Source organism: Castor canadensis, chromosome 8 (genome assembly GCF_047511655.1).
Source record: "Castor canadensis chromosome 8, mCasCan1.hap1v2, whole genome shotgun sequence".
NCBI classification, from domain to species: Eukaryota; Metazoa; Chordata; class Mammalia; order Rodentia; family Castoridae; genus Castor; species Castor canadensis.
The window spans coordinates 14,652,934-14,668,492 of NC_133393.1; the positions used below are offsets into that span (position 1 = coordinate 14,652,934).

The window sequence follows — 15,559 nt, forward strand, 5'->3', positions numbered from 1 at the left end:
TCTGGCTTAAATATTCCTTCTTTCTAGCCACTGAGATGCCTTCTCAATGCTGGATCAATGCTAATTAGTATTGCCTGTTGGTTGGTTTCTGTGGATCACAGGTTTGGAGATCTGCTGGTCAGATTTAATTCTCATTAAAGTGTCCCCACCTCCAGAAATTAGACTGTGCATTTCTGCTCCTCAAGCAGTGAATGAGCCACTTGCAGGGTGGCACTTTCTAAACCATGTGACTAGGCTCACTATTATCTATAGGTCCCTTACCATAAATACTCCATCACGTCATATCTACCCTGATTGATCTGCACCTTAAATCTGGATTTCCACATTTTAATGTGCATTTGCTTTTTAATGGTCAATACCAAACAAAATTCTATACAAAATTCTGGATTTTGTATAGAATTTTCCCTAAATTCTGGGCTTTATAGAGAATGTTCCCTAAGTGGTGCATTCCTATTCAAGACCTTGATCTATGTTCTCTGGCTTTCTACTTTAATTTTAGACCAGCCTATGTCAAGTAAAACAGCTATTCTAGAAGCAGTGTGTATTTAGCCAGTGTTACAAATTTAAAGTCTGTGTCTCAGGACTAAGGTGTCCAATATGAAGACTTTTTTCCTACTGTTCTACTTATTCATTCATTCTCAGTCCTCATGAGCAACCCTTTACCAGGCACTATTCAATACTGTATTATACATGGGGCAGGTGTGTGTGTGTATAAAGATGGCTATATATTCCTTCACTTCAAGGAATTCAAGACCTGTACAGAACAAATGGGGGCCTGAAAACTGATCCAGTGCCACCACTGGGAAGAGCAAAGTCAGGCTTTATTAATATTCTGAACTCCCTCATCATCAACCACATCCACAGCAATTTGTAGCAAATGGTCAGCAACTATTTTACTGACCTCTAGTTCTCTAGGTTTGGAGAGAGATTTATCTAAAGTCAATTCTGAATTCCATGAAGTTCCAGTCTACTTTCCTCAGCTACAATCAATCAACTGAGATGTATGTGTTCTAGGAAGCCTTATGTTGACATTAGCAAAACATACACAGGAAGACAGTTTAAGAAACTGAATAACATTTTCCTAAGAGAACTATAAGTGATCTTTGGATCACATACCCCTACATAAAAGAGCCATAAAAGGACTGATTGTCTTCTTTATGTAAAAGAGAGAATACAATGGAAATGGCTGTCTTTAAAAACAACTGAGGCAGTCAACTTAGAAACATTTGTTGTACCTGCTTTTATTCTTCTAAGATATAAAGCAAGGCACTCTTATGTCATTGGCCTCCTACTCATCTCCATTGGGTCAGATGTTTGAAAGTTTAGGCTGTAGGAAAGAGACCCACGATGGATAGACTGAACTTCAGAACACTGTCCAAGCCCACACACCATGCCAAAGAGCCTTGTCCAAAGCCCTACTGGTGGAAAAAATTGGCTTTTCCCTTCACAGTGATTGCCACCTTGCCCTCAAGGCACCTGACCCAAAACCAGTAGGTTAATAAGCTATTTGGTATGGCTTAGTTGAGGAAGATGAGGGGAGCAAATCAAATCCCCATATTTGAGAGTATGGATGGAAAACTTAATGAGCTAAAGGCAGCAAACAGGGCCACATGCAAGACAGAGTCCTGAGAGAACAGAAACTACTTGTTAGCAGAGAAAAACCCATGCACGGGCCTCAGAAGGACAGAAAGGACACCAGTCCCGAAGGCTGTGTGAAAAACACTTTTCCAGTTCCAAGAGCAATTCAGGCCACCATATCTTTAAAAATAAATCGCTTCTCTTTTCGGTGTGGGGTGTGATGGAGAGTGAGTATCTCCATTCCTTTCACTTGAAAGAGATAAATAGAACTACACCTCATCATTGAATTAGAACCAGCCCACTACAGGGACAAAAAAGGAACTAAGCTAGAATTTTGAAGGGAGTTACTGGTTCAGCCACAACAAACTTACCATATGACCTTGCATGAGTGGTTTCATCTCTGAGCCTCTTTAAATTAGGAAATAAAATTAGGATAAAATTCATGTCTAGAGTTTTCCATTATGCAAGGAAGCATATATGTGAAAGCACTTTGAAAAACTAAAGCTTAGAAGTTTGCACAAACTGAAGAAATTTTTATTACAGTGAACCCAATTATAAGCTGTTTTAATTGGAATTAAACTATGGTGGACATTACTAACCTGACACAATAACCTTTGGTTTGTTGAAGTAAAGACAGCCACCATTGCAAAGTCTCAAGTACTAGAGTAACATAAGAAAAACATTCAAGTATATCAGTATGACAGTGATACACAAGACAGCTAAGCACAGATATTTCAATTGGTGTGGAGAAGAAAGGTTAAGTTTAAAGAACATAACTAGAAGGCTATTGCAAAACAGTAAAGGGTGAGGATTTGGATTCAATGGTAGTGGTAGATTTTTTTTTTCAAGCATGTGTTTTGTTATGTTTGTCTCCCAAAGAAACAGAATCCCACATAAGACAAACATGATTTGAAGGGGAAAACACTGATGGAACTAGATATGGGCTGAAGCAATTTTATCCAGACTAAGTTGCAATCAAGCGGCCCCCAAAACTCAAGGAATCACGTCTCTATGGTTGTTCCTGTGCCGGAACACGACGACACTCTCTCCTTTCGTTCAACTCTATGGTCTAAGGACGCCGCTGTGACCCCGGAAGCGACTCTGGGAGGTCAGGACGGCAAGATGGCGGCTCGGGCAGCGTTTGGAGCTGGGTGCCGGCACCTCTGGAAGGTGGGCTGGGAAGACTGGGCAGGCTGACGGGGCCAGTTGGTGCTAAGTGTCGCTGCCACACACCGTTCGGCTCATTAGGAGTCTCCCGCCATGTTTATTTATTGCTTACTTGTTTGCAGGAAGGTGACGAGAAAGGGGCTGGTTTTTATCTCTAATCCTCTCGTGGGATTAAACCGGGTAAACACAGCAATAAGAATTAAAAAAAAAAGAACCAAAACCCTGAGGTCCAGAGAAAACCGGAAGCTAGGGGCTGAGCTAGCTTTTGATGCCCTACACGTCCCACGACACTAACTTGCGAGGTCCCTTCGACCTCGGGGGTTCAGAGAGGCACAGGAGGACCTGGAGATGGCCAGATGTCCTCCACGCAGTTCTTCCAAAAAGCAGAAACTTACGCCGCGCTTCTCAGGCTTTTTGGGTTCAGGACACTTTGGAGATGAGTTTGAGGTTTTGGCGATCTGTATTTAGTTTTTTAGAGATTAATCGTTTGAATCTTTAAATATTCTCTTAAAAGTAAGCAATAAATTCTGCCCCGGGCCCCTGTGAGAGGCTGCGATGGGGAGAATTGCGGTTCGAGGCCAGCCCTGGCAAATAGTTCGCGAGACCCTATCCCCAAAATAACCAGAGCAAAGTGAGCTGGAGGAGTAATTCAAGTGCTAGAGCACCTGCGTTACAAGCATGAAGCCCTGAGTTCAAACCCCAATCCCACCAAACATAAATTCTTTGTTAACATAGTTAACATTTTTATGGAAAGCAAAGTTAGGAGTGGCACTGTTTTACACTTTGGCAAATCTCTTTACTATCTGGCTTAATAAAAGATGGCTGGATTCTCTCTCTCTCTGCATTCAGTCCTTTGCTGTGTATCACATCCCATCCAACCTTGGGAAAACGTCACTGTACACTAGTGAGAGAATGAAGGTAGAAAGGTTTCAAATAATGTCTTAATGTTAAGAAAATAACTATTTTCCCAGGGCCACCGAAAGTGTCTTGGGGACTCACCAGAGGTCCTAGACCACACTTTGAGGACCAGTGTTCTTAAGAAAAATCAGATGACACCTGAGGTTGAAATTTAACTACTGTGACAAACTTAATCCAGAAAAACCTAGCATACACACAAATTCTCAAAAGAATTTTTTAAGAAGAAAATTTAAGAACTTCTTAAGGTTGATTTGTGGATGTAACACAGTACTTTAAAAAGGTGTGAGCTGGGCACCAGTGGCTCATGCCTGTAATCCTAGTTACTCAGGAGGCAGAGATCCAGGAGGATTGCAGTTAGAAGCCTGCCCAGGCAAATAGTTTGCAAGACCCTATCTCAAAAATACCCAACACAAAAAAGAGCTGACAGAGTGGCTCATTGGGTAAGAGCACCAGCCTCACAAGTATGAGGTCCTGAATTCAAACCCCAGTGCCACCAAAAAAAAACCAAACTTAAAGCAGAGGTCTATAGTGGGGGTAAAGGAGAATGAGGGAGGGGGTGAATTCAACTATGATATATTTGGTATATTGTAAGAACTTTTGTAAATGCCACAATGTACCCCCAGCACAATAAAAACAAACAAAAAAAAATGGTTTATAGAGGGAGGAGATGACTGGAAAGTATCATACTGCTTAGACCTGTGCTGCTTTTTGCACAGCTGAATTGTTAGGTCAGCGGCATGAATGTGGGGAGGAAGTTTTCTGTATGATTATATGTGAAGAATGACACGTAACTTTTACTACCTTATATTTATTGTGCCTGATTTCCTTTCTTTTTTTTTATCCCCCTCATGAGCCAAGGAAGATTATGGAAAGTTTTATTGCTTCCAACTTGAGTAAAGAAAGGAAGGACATTAAATTAAGATTAGGCTTTTAAAACATTGGTGACCCTTAGCTGTTTTAATTAAGCTTCACTTGTGCTAACTTTTTTTCTTTTTTTTTTGCGGTACAGCAGTTTGAATTCAGGGCCACCCACTTGCTAGGCAGGTGCTCTACCAGTTGAGCCACTTTGCCACCCCTTTCCTGTGTTGGACTTTTTCAAGATAGGGTCTCAGGAACTATTACCCCTGCCGGCCTTGAACCTGGATCCTCCCAAACTCTGCTTCCCAAGTAGCTAGGATTGCAGGTGTGAGCCACCAGTGCCTGGCTCATCTTCATTGTATTTTTAAGGATTCTGTTGTGCTTTCACTTAATAAGGTTATAGTTTAAAGTCTCAGGAAAGCTTAAAGGAAAAAGCAGGTAGATGGCAAAACTACATAGTATATGTAGTAAGTACCATTAAGTTTCCTAAAACAAGAAGGTTTTGTTCCACCAGGGGGAGTGCATAAGAAAGGACTTGGCAATGCTGACTACTGGAGCATGTGGCATAGTGGCTAATGGTGGGTGTACATGGCAGCACATACTGCACTTCACTTAAATTATAAGGTAGTTACCCCAGCCAAGCAAAGAGATACTTATGCTTAAAAAGATGTGTGAAAGCTTCAAAAGAAGGTAGTTGTTCCAACTGTTAATAGATACACTATACAGACTCACGATAGTTTTTATTGCTTAAAAATATTCAACCAAAGTAAATATTAAAATTAATCTGTAAACTATAATGGGATAATGAAGTTGCATGATTTTTTCTTGATGTCCACATTTAATTGCTTTTTAAATGTGAGAATTGAGTCCAGTGCTTTTTGAAATTGAAAGTGCTTTTTGATTTTCAGATCTCCCATTGTGCTCTTTTTATTAAATGAAATTAATTTAGTTATCCTAATGTCTTCATCTGAAGTAATGAGATACCTCTTTTAAAGTATTTAAAGTATTATGCATCTTTGGATTTTTAGTGGAGACTGAGGGCTTTGGGGATGAACTTTAATTCTAACACATGTCCCCTGCTTTTCTCAAGGGCTTGGGGAATTCGTCTACAAGCAGCTCTAAGAGCAGTATAACCAAATCTGGTGGCTTTCTTCTGTGAGTATACAATTGGATGTACTAAAGTGAAGTAGAAAATGGACTCTGGTGCTGTTTTACTTAGGTTTCTCTTTGTTTCCCCCCACATATAGCAGTACCAATATGAAGTGGGTACAGTTTTCAAACTTACACATTGATGTTCCAAAGGATTCGACCAAACCTACGGTATGTGTTCCCTATATCTTAGCTTAAGGAGCTATGTTAGCAGTAAGTTTTCCTTAATATTTCATTGGGGCTTGTTTCCCAAACACTTTATGAATAAAAAATGTCCTGAAATACTGGGAAGTGCATTGTACACGTTCTCCAGTGTCCCTGAGTGCTCACTGGTTAGCTTTCAGGGTATCAAGGTAAGTTTAAAGGAATAAATTATTTTCCCCAAGTGACTGTGGTAATGAGCAGTCCCTTGCCCTTAGCTCAGCATAATTGAGGAGTTAGGACAATTAGTGATGCAGAATACTTGACGTTACATTGTGGAAAAACATTTTTCTCGTAGCCTTCAAGTTTATTTTCGTTTTAAGTACTGAGCCTGGGCCTGACAATGCTTTGTTGTTCACAGTGAGAGAGCGTTAGCACAAATAATGGGAATTAGAAGAGGGTATGCAGCTTTATAGAAGCACTGTCCATAAGCCCAGTTGGTATTAGTAATTTTAAAAAACCTTCACAAATTCCAAATCCTTCCATTCCTGCCTTCAAAAATAACCTCTTTTGCCTGGTGCCATGGCTCACACCTGTATTCTTGGCTACTCAGAAGGCAGAGATCAGGAGGATCACGGTTCAAAGCCAGCCTGGCAGATAGTTCGCGAGACCCTATCTTGAAAAAAAATCCCAATACAAAAAAGGGCTGGTAGAGTGGCTCAAGGTGTAGGCCCTGAGTTCAAACCCTAATCTGCAAAATAATAATAATAATAATAACCCCTTTTTACAGCTTGGTGTGAATCCTTTTAGACATTTGTCCTATGTAATCATTTTATCCATGCACATACATTCCAAAATGGAATTATGTTATACATGGTGTACCACTGTTTATTTTTCAAGTAATAGTTACTGGATATATTTCCATTGACTGTACATATAAATGCTGGTCTCTAAATCAGATGCCTACAAGGGCCAGGCCTGTAAGAAAAGGTACAGGATGGGCGCAGTGGCACACTGTCTTTGAACTATTTACTCTAGATAACTTGTGGCCCTGTGGGAAATCAGACCTAGTGTCACCTGATGATCTGAATCTTCCAAGATGAACTGATACCCAGATTTTTGTGTGAAATCTCTAGATTTTTAATATACATAACATTCACAATATCTTTAAAACCCGCTGTAAGGGGGCCGGGAGCACTTGCCTAGCATGCACAGAGTTCTGGGTTTGATCTCCAGCACCACAAAAAAAAATTAAAATTAAAACCCTGTAGGGATCAACCAGAACACATCTTAGTGTTATAATTTCCCTCTCTTGTTCCCCAAATTTTGACATAAGATAGTAGTATATTCTGTTTTTCCAACAACCCTATTTGGAGTAATTGAGAGTAGATGTCTAGCTCCCTGCCTATTAAGTACATCTCTCCAGTAATTTAACCCTGAGTCATTGTATTAGTAATATAATTTACTGGTTTAATGGGCGAATGAAATGAGGATAATTCACCTCTTGGAAGAAAGTCAGAAATGTCAAACCCATTATTTCTAAGGTCTTTAGGTATTAGGGTGGAAGAGGTAGAAGTTACTGGTACAGTCAGTGTCATAACATTTTAATTAGACATGAGTAATTTATGTATTAAGACGGACAAAACACACATGAATAAAGCCTAATAAAAAAGATGAATGGAAATGGCTTGCTTTGTGTGACAATTACAATGTTCAACAATTTATAAACACTTTAATTTGTGTTTTCTTTTTTTTTTCTTAAGAATGCTATGAGCTATAGCACAAGTATTGTTACCCTATTTTATATTTGAGGAAACTAAGGGGCAGTGAGATTATATGACTTGCCCATTGTCCCTCAGCTACAAGTAGAGTTTTAATTCTCAATCTAGATCTTCTGACAGATCCTTAAGTCCTTTCTGATTGTGAGTTTGGGACTCAATAACAATTAAGTTAGAACATTCTACTAGTAATTTTGTAGGTTGCCTTGAAAATCCTTTTGAGTCACACTATGTTAACAGATTCAAAGGGTCACTTTGCATGAATGTAGGTAGTTAAGCTAACACATTAAGATATTTATTTCTTGGCATTTTTCTCCCCATTTATTAAACTCTGAGTCATTCAATCAGCAACACCACATTAAATTGCTACTTATAAGTATTAGAGTAACCACAACCAAACTTCTCTTTTTGATTTTAGATAACTGTTTCTGATGAACCAGACACATTATATAAACGCCTGTCAATTTTAGTAAAAGGCCATGATAAGGCTGTATTGGACAGTTATGAATATTTTGCCGTGCTTGCTGCTAAAGAACTTGGTATCTCTATTAAAGTGTAAGTATAACTTTTCCTAATCTGACCTGTTGGCTGCTTTAATATGGTCAACCAGGAAACTGATTCTGATCCTAGGTAGGTCTAAGCTTGTAAAATGGGATAGAAGTCATGATGGGTAGAGTCTAGGTTATTGTATGTTAACCTAAGCAGGAGCATCCATTCCTATGTACTGGCATTTTTAATGAGCAAGGAAAATGAAAGAAATCCTTTCTAAAAATTACATTGACATAAGGAGACCTAAGAAGTCTCAGTGTCTGGGATCTTCATGAGTCCGCATGTAGGGTAGGTGAATAGACACTCCTTGGAGACCCTTTGGAGATGATGGTCTCTAGCTGATGTGTTCATTGTTTCCAGTCTGCCTAAGAATTACCTGGGAATTCATGCACAAGTAAGGTGAGCTTCAAAAGGCCTTGGAGTCACTGTAGGATAAAGTAGAACTGCCTCCTTTGTCTTGTTACTTGCTCCTTCTGGCATTAAGTGGGACCCCTTTGGGGCCCATTCTGACCTTAAAACAAAAAACAGAAGACCATATTCTTTCGCAAAAGAGACTACTATGGTTTTGTAATTATTGATGTATCTATAAATTTTCCTAAAATAGCACACATACAGCAAACATTACAGCTGTCTACCACAATGTTGCCACTCTTCACAATTGGAATATTTAGTTAATAAGGGACTCAGGGTGTAAAAGCATTAGGCACACGCATAGTTGCTTGCCAGTGCTTATTTTTGGGCCTGTGGGAAAAGGTTCATACTGGCCATCTGCAGTGTTTATTTTGGCCGGAGCTTTGTGGCAGCAGTTGTTACCAATGACAGCCTTGACAAATGGTAGTTAATGCCATAATTGAGTGTGAGCCTGACCTACAAAATTATAGAATCATGCTTTGATATCAGTGACTCAGATTTTAACATCACCTAACATTAATTTCAGACATGAACCTCCAAGGAAAATAGAGCGATTTACTCTTCTCAAATCAGTGCATATTTTCAAGAAGCACAGAGTTCAGTACGAGATGAGGACGCTTTATAGATGCCTAGAGGTAAGATTACTTCAGCCAGTCAGGCATGTTTGAGATAGCCCAAAACAAACAAGCAAAAAAGAATAGATACGTTTTCTTTTCTTTTTTTTCTTTTTTTGAGAGACAGCCCAGGCAGGCCTCAAACTCCCATTCCTCTTGCCTCAGCTTCCCAAATACTAAGATTATAGGCATGCACCACCATACCCAACTGAAGACATGGTCCTTACTCTTCAAGGAAAAAGAAAAAAAAAACCTGAGATTTTAATCCATCCATGTCTGACAGTATCATCTTGCTATAACATACAGAAAATCTTAAACTTTTATCTTACAATTAAGTCTTTTGTTTCATTTTGTCTTGAGTTGTTTTGTGAAACTTACAAGTCTACTGCTTTGATTCCATGCTGGCCAGCTGTGTTCCATGGGGCACTGGCTCTCAGGCAGCCATATCTGGAAAGAAAGGGGCTTTGGGGCCATGGGTCCCCTGTCTACTTCAAACAGACGATCTACACTTAGAACAGACTGCCATGTTTACAAAAAACAAAGAAACAAAAAAACTAAGTATTTCTGCTTTAGCAGCATAGCATGGAACATTTTCTTATTTGATATTTTAGTTAGAACGTCTAACTGGATGTACAGCAGATGTCTACTTGGAATATATTCAGCGAAACTTACCTGAAGGGGTTGCCATGGAAGTAACAAAGGTATGATTTGGATTTCTACCTCTTCGGGAATGACTGTATTGTTTTGGTATTATCATCTAGTCCTAGCCCAGCCAGTGGCAGAGAGGACCTGTAGTAAGCTGGGAGCAGAGTTGCCACAGAATTGGGGACTCCCCCTCCCTGTGTGACAAAATCCTGCCACTTCAGTCCAAGTCCCTTGCTGAGCCATCTGTGAGGTCTCCCTCCCTATTAGTTGTCTAAACTTAAGGACCACAATAAGTGGCTACACCTGGAGATCCCTGGGGATCAGTTTGATTATATGTATACCATCAAGTTCCCTTCTCTCCATTCTAAAACCCTATCCAAAGTTAAGGGGCATGAAGAAAGCAAAGTGAGGATTTGACAAATCAATAAATCCAGTTTGTAGCCAGAGTTCATTTAAGTCCTTATTATGTTATAGTTTTTGTTTTGTTTCTATTTTTTAGACACAATTAGAACAGTTACCAGAACACATTAAGGAGCCAATCTGGGCAACTGTACCAGAGGAAAAAGAAGAGAGCAAGTCATGACGCCACAGAGACACCACTTATGCCTGAATTGGAAATGAGCTGGGCCTGATGTTTCATTGTGCAGCTGACACAATTTTGAGTTCATCTAACTTCTCAGTTGAGAGCAGGAAATGGAACTTTAATGACAGTCTGGGCTGTAATGAGATAACCATTTTATGTGTTCTTTCATATATGTCGCTGTTTCAGTTCTGATGTTAAGAAATGTTAGCCAACTATTCTGAATACTCTGAACCAAGGGAGTCAAATTTATATTTTTGTTTTGTTCAATTATTAGTTTGTACTGATTTTAATTTATACTTGTTCATTCATTGGAAAATGAGTATTTGAAGTATTTTTCATAGACTTTTTTTTAAAGTTCCTAGAAGGGAACTTTGGTTAATTTAACACTGAAACTTTTGATCTTTACCTTCAGGTAGGCCATATGTACTACCTTGTGAGTGGCCAGCAAATCACCTAATTTAAGCATTATATTTCAGAAAGTGAATATACTTTGTAGCAGGTGACGCACATTTGTGACATGCACTAAACTCTTCTTGTAGCCCAAACTCTTATAAGACTGCCACCAAGAGTCACTATGATAGAATTTATGCTCTCAAGGAATTACTACCTGCATCATTTCATCCATCCACTGATTCATTCATTCAGAATCTTTTATTTGGGCCAGGCGCCCATGGCTCATCCCTGTAATCCTTGTTACACAAGAGGTACAGATGGAGAGGATTGAGGTTCAAAGCCAGCCTGGGAAAATAGTTCAAGATACCCTATCTCAAAAAAACCCATCACTAAAAAGGGCTGGTGGAGTGACTCAAGGTATAGGCCCTGAGTTCAAGCCCCAGTACCACACACACACACACACACACACAAAAAAAGCCTTTAATTGGGGTCTGGTGGAGTGGCTCAAGTGGTAGAGGTGCCTGCCTTGCAAGTGTGAAGCCCTTAGTTCAAACCCCAGTACTGCCAAAAAAAAAAAAAAATAGTAAAATAGAGCTTTTATTTGATAAACTTTGCACTCAGCTCTGTAGGAAATACCAATAATCAAATAAAGAATAACTTTTAAACACTAAGAGGCATAAATTTCTATAAGTTCCTCACTGGGGGGCTGGGGGTGTGGCTCAGGTGGCTGCCTAGCAAGCATAAGACCCTAAGTTCAAGCCACAGTACCACAAAAAAAACCAAATCCTTACTGATACAAGGCCTCTTTCTTTGGGAAGATGTTACTCACTTTGTTTGGAGTTGTCTACTTTTCCATGACATTCAGTAGCACTTAAAGCCCAGAAAAAGGGAAGACTATGATGGATTGAAGCAATTGATACGGATGGCAACCGAAAGGCAGTGCTTCCTTTCTTATTTATACCAAAATCAGATCTGTCTCTTCACATCTTGGGGTACTTCTCACTTTTCACCTCCTTAAACTGGATCACTTAGCCTATTATCAGGAATCTGTGCTCTGAATACACTGCATATGTGTCAGACTTATATTACTGTCATTAACATGATAAGAATTACAACCTGCCTTCAGCTTAGTTGTTGACTGGGTCACTCACAAATGCCTAAAGCATGCTTACCCCAAGTGTAAGCCTCAGGATTAAGAACTAGTCAAACAGGAGTAGATAACAGTGTCTAGCAAAGCAGCAAGTTGTGACACATTTTAGAAGAAATTATTCTTGCTTGGCACTGGTGGTATACCTGTAATTCTAGCTACTTAGGAGGCTAAGATTGAGAGGATCATGGTTCGAAGCCAACTTGGGCAAATAGTTTCTGAGACCCCCCCCCATCACCAAAATAACCAGAGCAAAATGGACTGGAGGTGTGGCTCAAGTGGTAGAGCACCTGCTTCACAAGTGCAAAGCCCTGAGTTCAAACCCCAGTCCCACCAAAAAAGAAAAGAATTATTTACAGATCCACACATAAGCTTTTGGGGGATTCTTTTAAATAGACAATATAAATCACTGCATTAAGATTGTGTGTATACTCACTTCCAGTGGCTCTTCCAGGAACTCCTTCAAAGGTGTGTGCATCCATTTCCAGCTTAATCCATAAACCAGGTTGCTAAGCCTAGTACTTCAAATTATATATTAAAACCTTTTTTAAAATAAATGCACCCCTAAGCTACATAGCAAAAACTAGCAGTATTTTTCTTGGCAAAAGTATTTGACATGTTTGAAGCCTGTCTCTTGACATAAACAAGATAACTTGTCCTGTAAAAGGGTTTAGGTTTTGCTTGTTTGTTTTAAATTAGGTCTGAGTCAAGTTCATATTCCAAAAATGAGCATTAATACCCAGGTATCACTTCACATCCATACTACAGATTGGAGGTGGTGAGAGAATTGAATCTCATGGTAGAGTAAACCAGAAGGGAGGGAGGAGGGGAGGTTCTTTTTCATTCAGGTTTAGATTTAAGTTCACTGTTGATTTCTCTTAGGTAAAGCTTGTTTTCTTCATATTAAGTATAATTGTGTTCTGATGTATTTAATGTTACTATCACTGCAAATCTCTGGTAAATGTTCAGTGCCAAGTTTCAGTTCTTTTATTTTTATTTTGTGTTTCAGTGTTCTTTTCAGTTCTTTCAAAGTGAGTGACATATATTCCTTTGGCCATTTAAACATACCATAGTAGATGTATAAAGCAACTACTTTAAACCACTGCTGTAGTTTATCAACATTTCTACTTGTCAGCAACCATTCCATGTTGTATTTAATTAGTTTTACTCCAATATTAATTGTAAGAGAGTAGGAAAAAACATGGACTTCCAAGTCAGACCTGTCAGGTCAGAGTTCAAACCCAGAAATAAATAAAAAGATTTTTTTTTAAACTTGTTCAAGCCCACAAATTGCTATAAACCTGAGCAAGGTACTTAGCCCTATCAGATCCTCAGTTTACTTTACTCATGAGTAAAATTCAGGAAACAGTACCTAATTACCAAGATCGAAGTGTTTAATTGGATAAAGCACCATGTGCAGAGCTGGGCAGATAGTGGACGCTGGGTGACGCCTGAGATGCTGTGTGCTGCATGAACCAGCTGAGAAGACACAAGATTGTTGACCAGGAGGGACAGTATTTACCTTATGCGTAGCTGTGAAGTTTACTCTAGATGGAAAGTACGGGTAACGTGCTCATGATAGACACCATATGTCATGGGCAGGCTTTTCACACAGTCACACAGTTGCTATCTGGTTTACTCAATGTTCACAACCCAGTAAAGTAGAAGCTACTATTACCCTTCTTCACAGGAGAGAAAACCAACACCTGGAAAATTACAACTTGTAATTTAAAAATGAAGCTCACACCTGTAATCTCAGCTACCCAGGAGGCAGGAGGTATAGATAGAAAGATCATTGCCTGAGGCCAGCCCCAGGCAAAAAAATAACTAAATCAAAAACTGGTGTGCAGCTCAAGTAGAAGGGTTTCTGCCTTGTAAGTACAAGACCCTGAGTTCAAACCCCAGTATTGCAAATAAGCAGCGGCTGAGCCCAAAAAAAAGATGAAATTGATCAAAGTTCAGGTTAGTGACAGAAAACTCTAGAACCTAGATAAAGAGACTGAGGAACTTGGATGTCCACATATTAAATGCAGAATAGTCAGACCTAACTTCCAAATGTTTCTCTTCACTTCAGTGAAAAGTACTCATTTCTTCTGCTTAGAAATGAAGACACTGACTGGGGGGAAATCTAAGGAATAAAGGATGTGAAGAAAAGCAAGAAGCAGAGAACAGTGTGGTCCTGATGGTCCACTGCTGGCTCAGATCCTGAGTGTCTGAGAGGGCAACTCAAGAGTTTAGGCTTCAGCAAGTTAGACCCTAGGCCCTGAGGACACTGCCATGGAGGTAGTTGATAGTAGGGCCTGACTAGGGCTCAGTAGACAAGCATTTCTTGGTTCGGTTCGTGGAGCCCAGCTTAAGCTGGCTGCCTGCAATCCCCAGGGCTCTTTTTACAAATCCCCTGCTCAGTCCCTACCCTGCCCTCCTTAAGTCCTTCCTGTTGTTACTCATTTCAAGCTATCACTTCTCTCCGTGGACTTTTAATCCTCTTTAAAACGATATATTTATACCTCAGTAGCTCAGCAGTATTTATAGGGCAGGTCATGGGCAACTGACCCACTTGAAAAGCCAATCAGGTTTTAGATTGCTCAGCCAGACGATAATGGAGGCTCTTTGGGTTCTAAAATCCCACTTTGAGCAGATGCAGTGGTGCATACCTGTCATCCCCTAGTCCCAGCACTCCAGAGGAGGAGCAGAGAGGATCCTTTGAGCCCAGGAGGTCAGGGCCAGCCTCTGCGACATAGCAAGGCCCATTTCTCTTAAAAACAAACAGAAAACAGTAAACTCCGTTACCTTTCTCACTTGGTAATCTGGGTCCTCAAAGGAGTTGTAGAGGAGTGATGTTCAGCACTGTGTGCCAAGCACTTCACTCACTCAGCAAGTACTTGCACTTGCCACGCAGTCTTCTAAACCCTGGAAATTCCGTTGCATATGTGGTAAAGTCGCTCTCCTCAAAGGTCAGACAAGCGAGGAAGACAATAAATAAAGGGAAAAGCTGGACACTGGTGGCTCACGCCTATAATCCTAGCTACTAAGGAGGCAGAGATCAGAAGGACTGTGGTTCAAAGCCAGCCCAGGCAAATAGTTCCTGAGATCCTATCTTGAAAAAACCCTTCACAAAAAAGGGCTGGTGGTGTAGGCCCTGAGTTCAAACCCCTGTACCACCAAAAAAATAAAAGTGGGGGAATGGGGGAATAAAGAGGTTCCAGAGGGGTTAAGCACCATGAAGAAAGTAGGATGATGTCAGAATGGCTTGAGTGGCCGTTCAGAGTTAGGATGAGTTCTATGAGGAGAGGAGAGCACCGAAGGAGGCAGCCATGTGAAGATCTGGGCGAAGAGTGATCCAAGAGTGGGGACAATAAATGCCAAGACCCTGGGGAAAAAAAAAAAGAATATGAAAGCTGGGAGGCAGGGGTATGCCTGAAATCCTAGCACTGGAGAGGTGGAGGGAGGACAATTAGGAATTTGAGGCCAGCCTGAACTAGATGATGGGATCCTGCCTCAGAAAATAGGAAATGAACATAGCTCAACTTAGGTTATGTTTATTCTTATACTAATGAGTGATAAAATGTTACTTATTTCATATTTATTTACTCAGTTTTTATATTATGACCCATGAAGGCAAAAATGT

At 40.1% G+C, this 15,559-nt stretch overlaps 1 protein-coding gene across 4 annotated transcripts; it reads left to right on the plus strand.

The window, feature by feature from the left end:
* Positions 1-2,673: 2,673 nt before the first annotated feature.
* Positions 2,674-11,455, plus strand: Mrps10 (mitochondrial ribosomal protein S10). 4 transcript variants are annotated; one of them, XM_020157098.2, is made up of 7 exons: positions 2,674-2,748; positions 5,612-5,676; positions 5,769-5,841; positions 8,008-8,144; positions 9,076-9,184; positions 9,775-9,864; positions 10,308-11,455. In XM_020157098.2, the coding sequence occupies exons 1-7, from the start codon at positions 2,701-2,703 to the stop codon at positions 10,389-10,391; spliced, it is 606 nt and encodes a 201-aa protein (XP_020012687.2). In that variant the 5' UTR covers positions 2,674-2,700; the 3' UTR covers positions 10,392-11,455. The 4 variants fall into 4 exon arrangements, with proteins under 4 accessions (XP_020012687.2, XP_073938281.1, XP_073938283.1 ...); XM_074082180.1 differs by having other exon boundaries at positions 5,772-5,841; XM_074082182.1 differs by lacking the exon at positions 2,674-2,748 and adding an exon at positions 5,047-5,099.
* Positions 11,456-15,559: the final 4,104 nt, after the last annotated feature.

What these genes read in the sequence shown, in the direction of transcription:
- Mrps10 (XM_020157098.2), top strand. Translation starts at nt 2,701, where the DNA reads ATGGCGGCTCGGGCAGCGTTTGGAGCTGGGTGCCGGCACCTCTGGAAG. An exon ending in GGTGCCGGCACCTCTGGAAG is followed by an intron (nt 2,749 to 5,611) that starts GTGGGCTGGGAA and finishes GCTTTTCTCAAG; the next exon opens with GGCTTGGGGAATTCGTCTAC. An exon ending in AGGATTCGACCAAACCTACG is followed by an intron (nt 5,842 to 8,007) that starts GTATGTGTTCCC and finishes TTTTGATTTTAG; the next exon opens with ATAACTGTTTCTGATGAACC.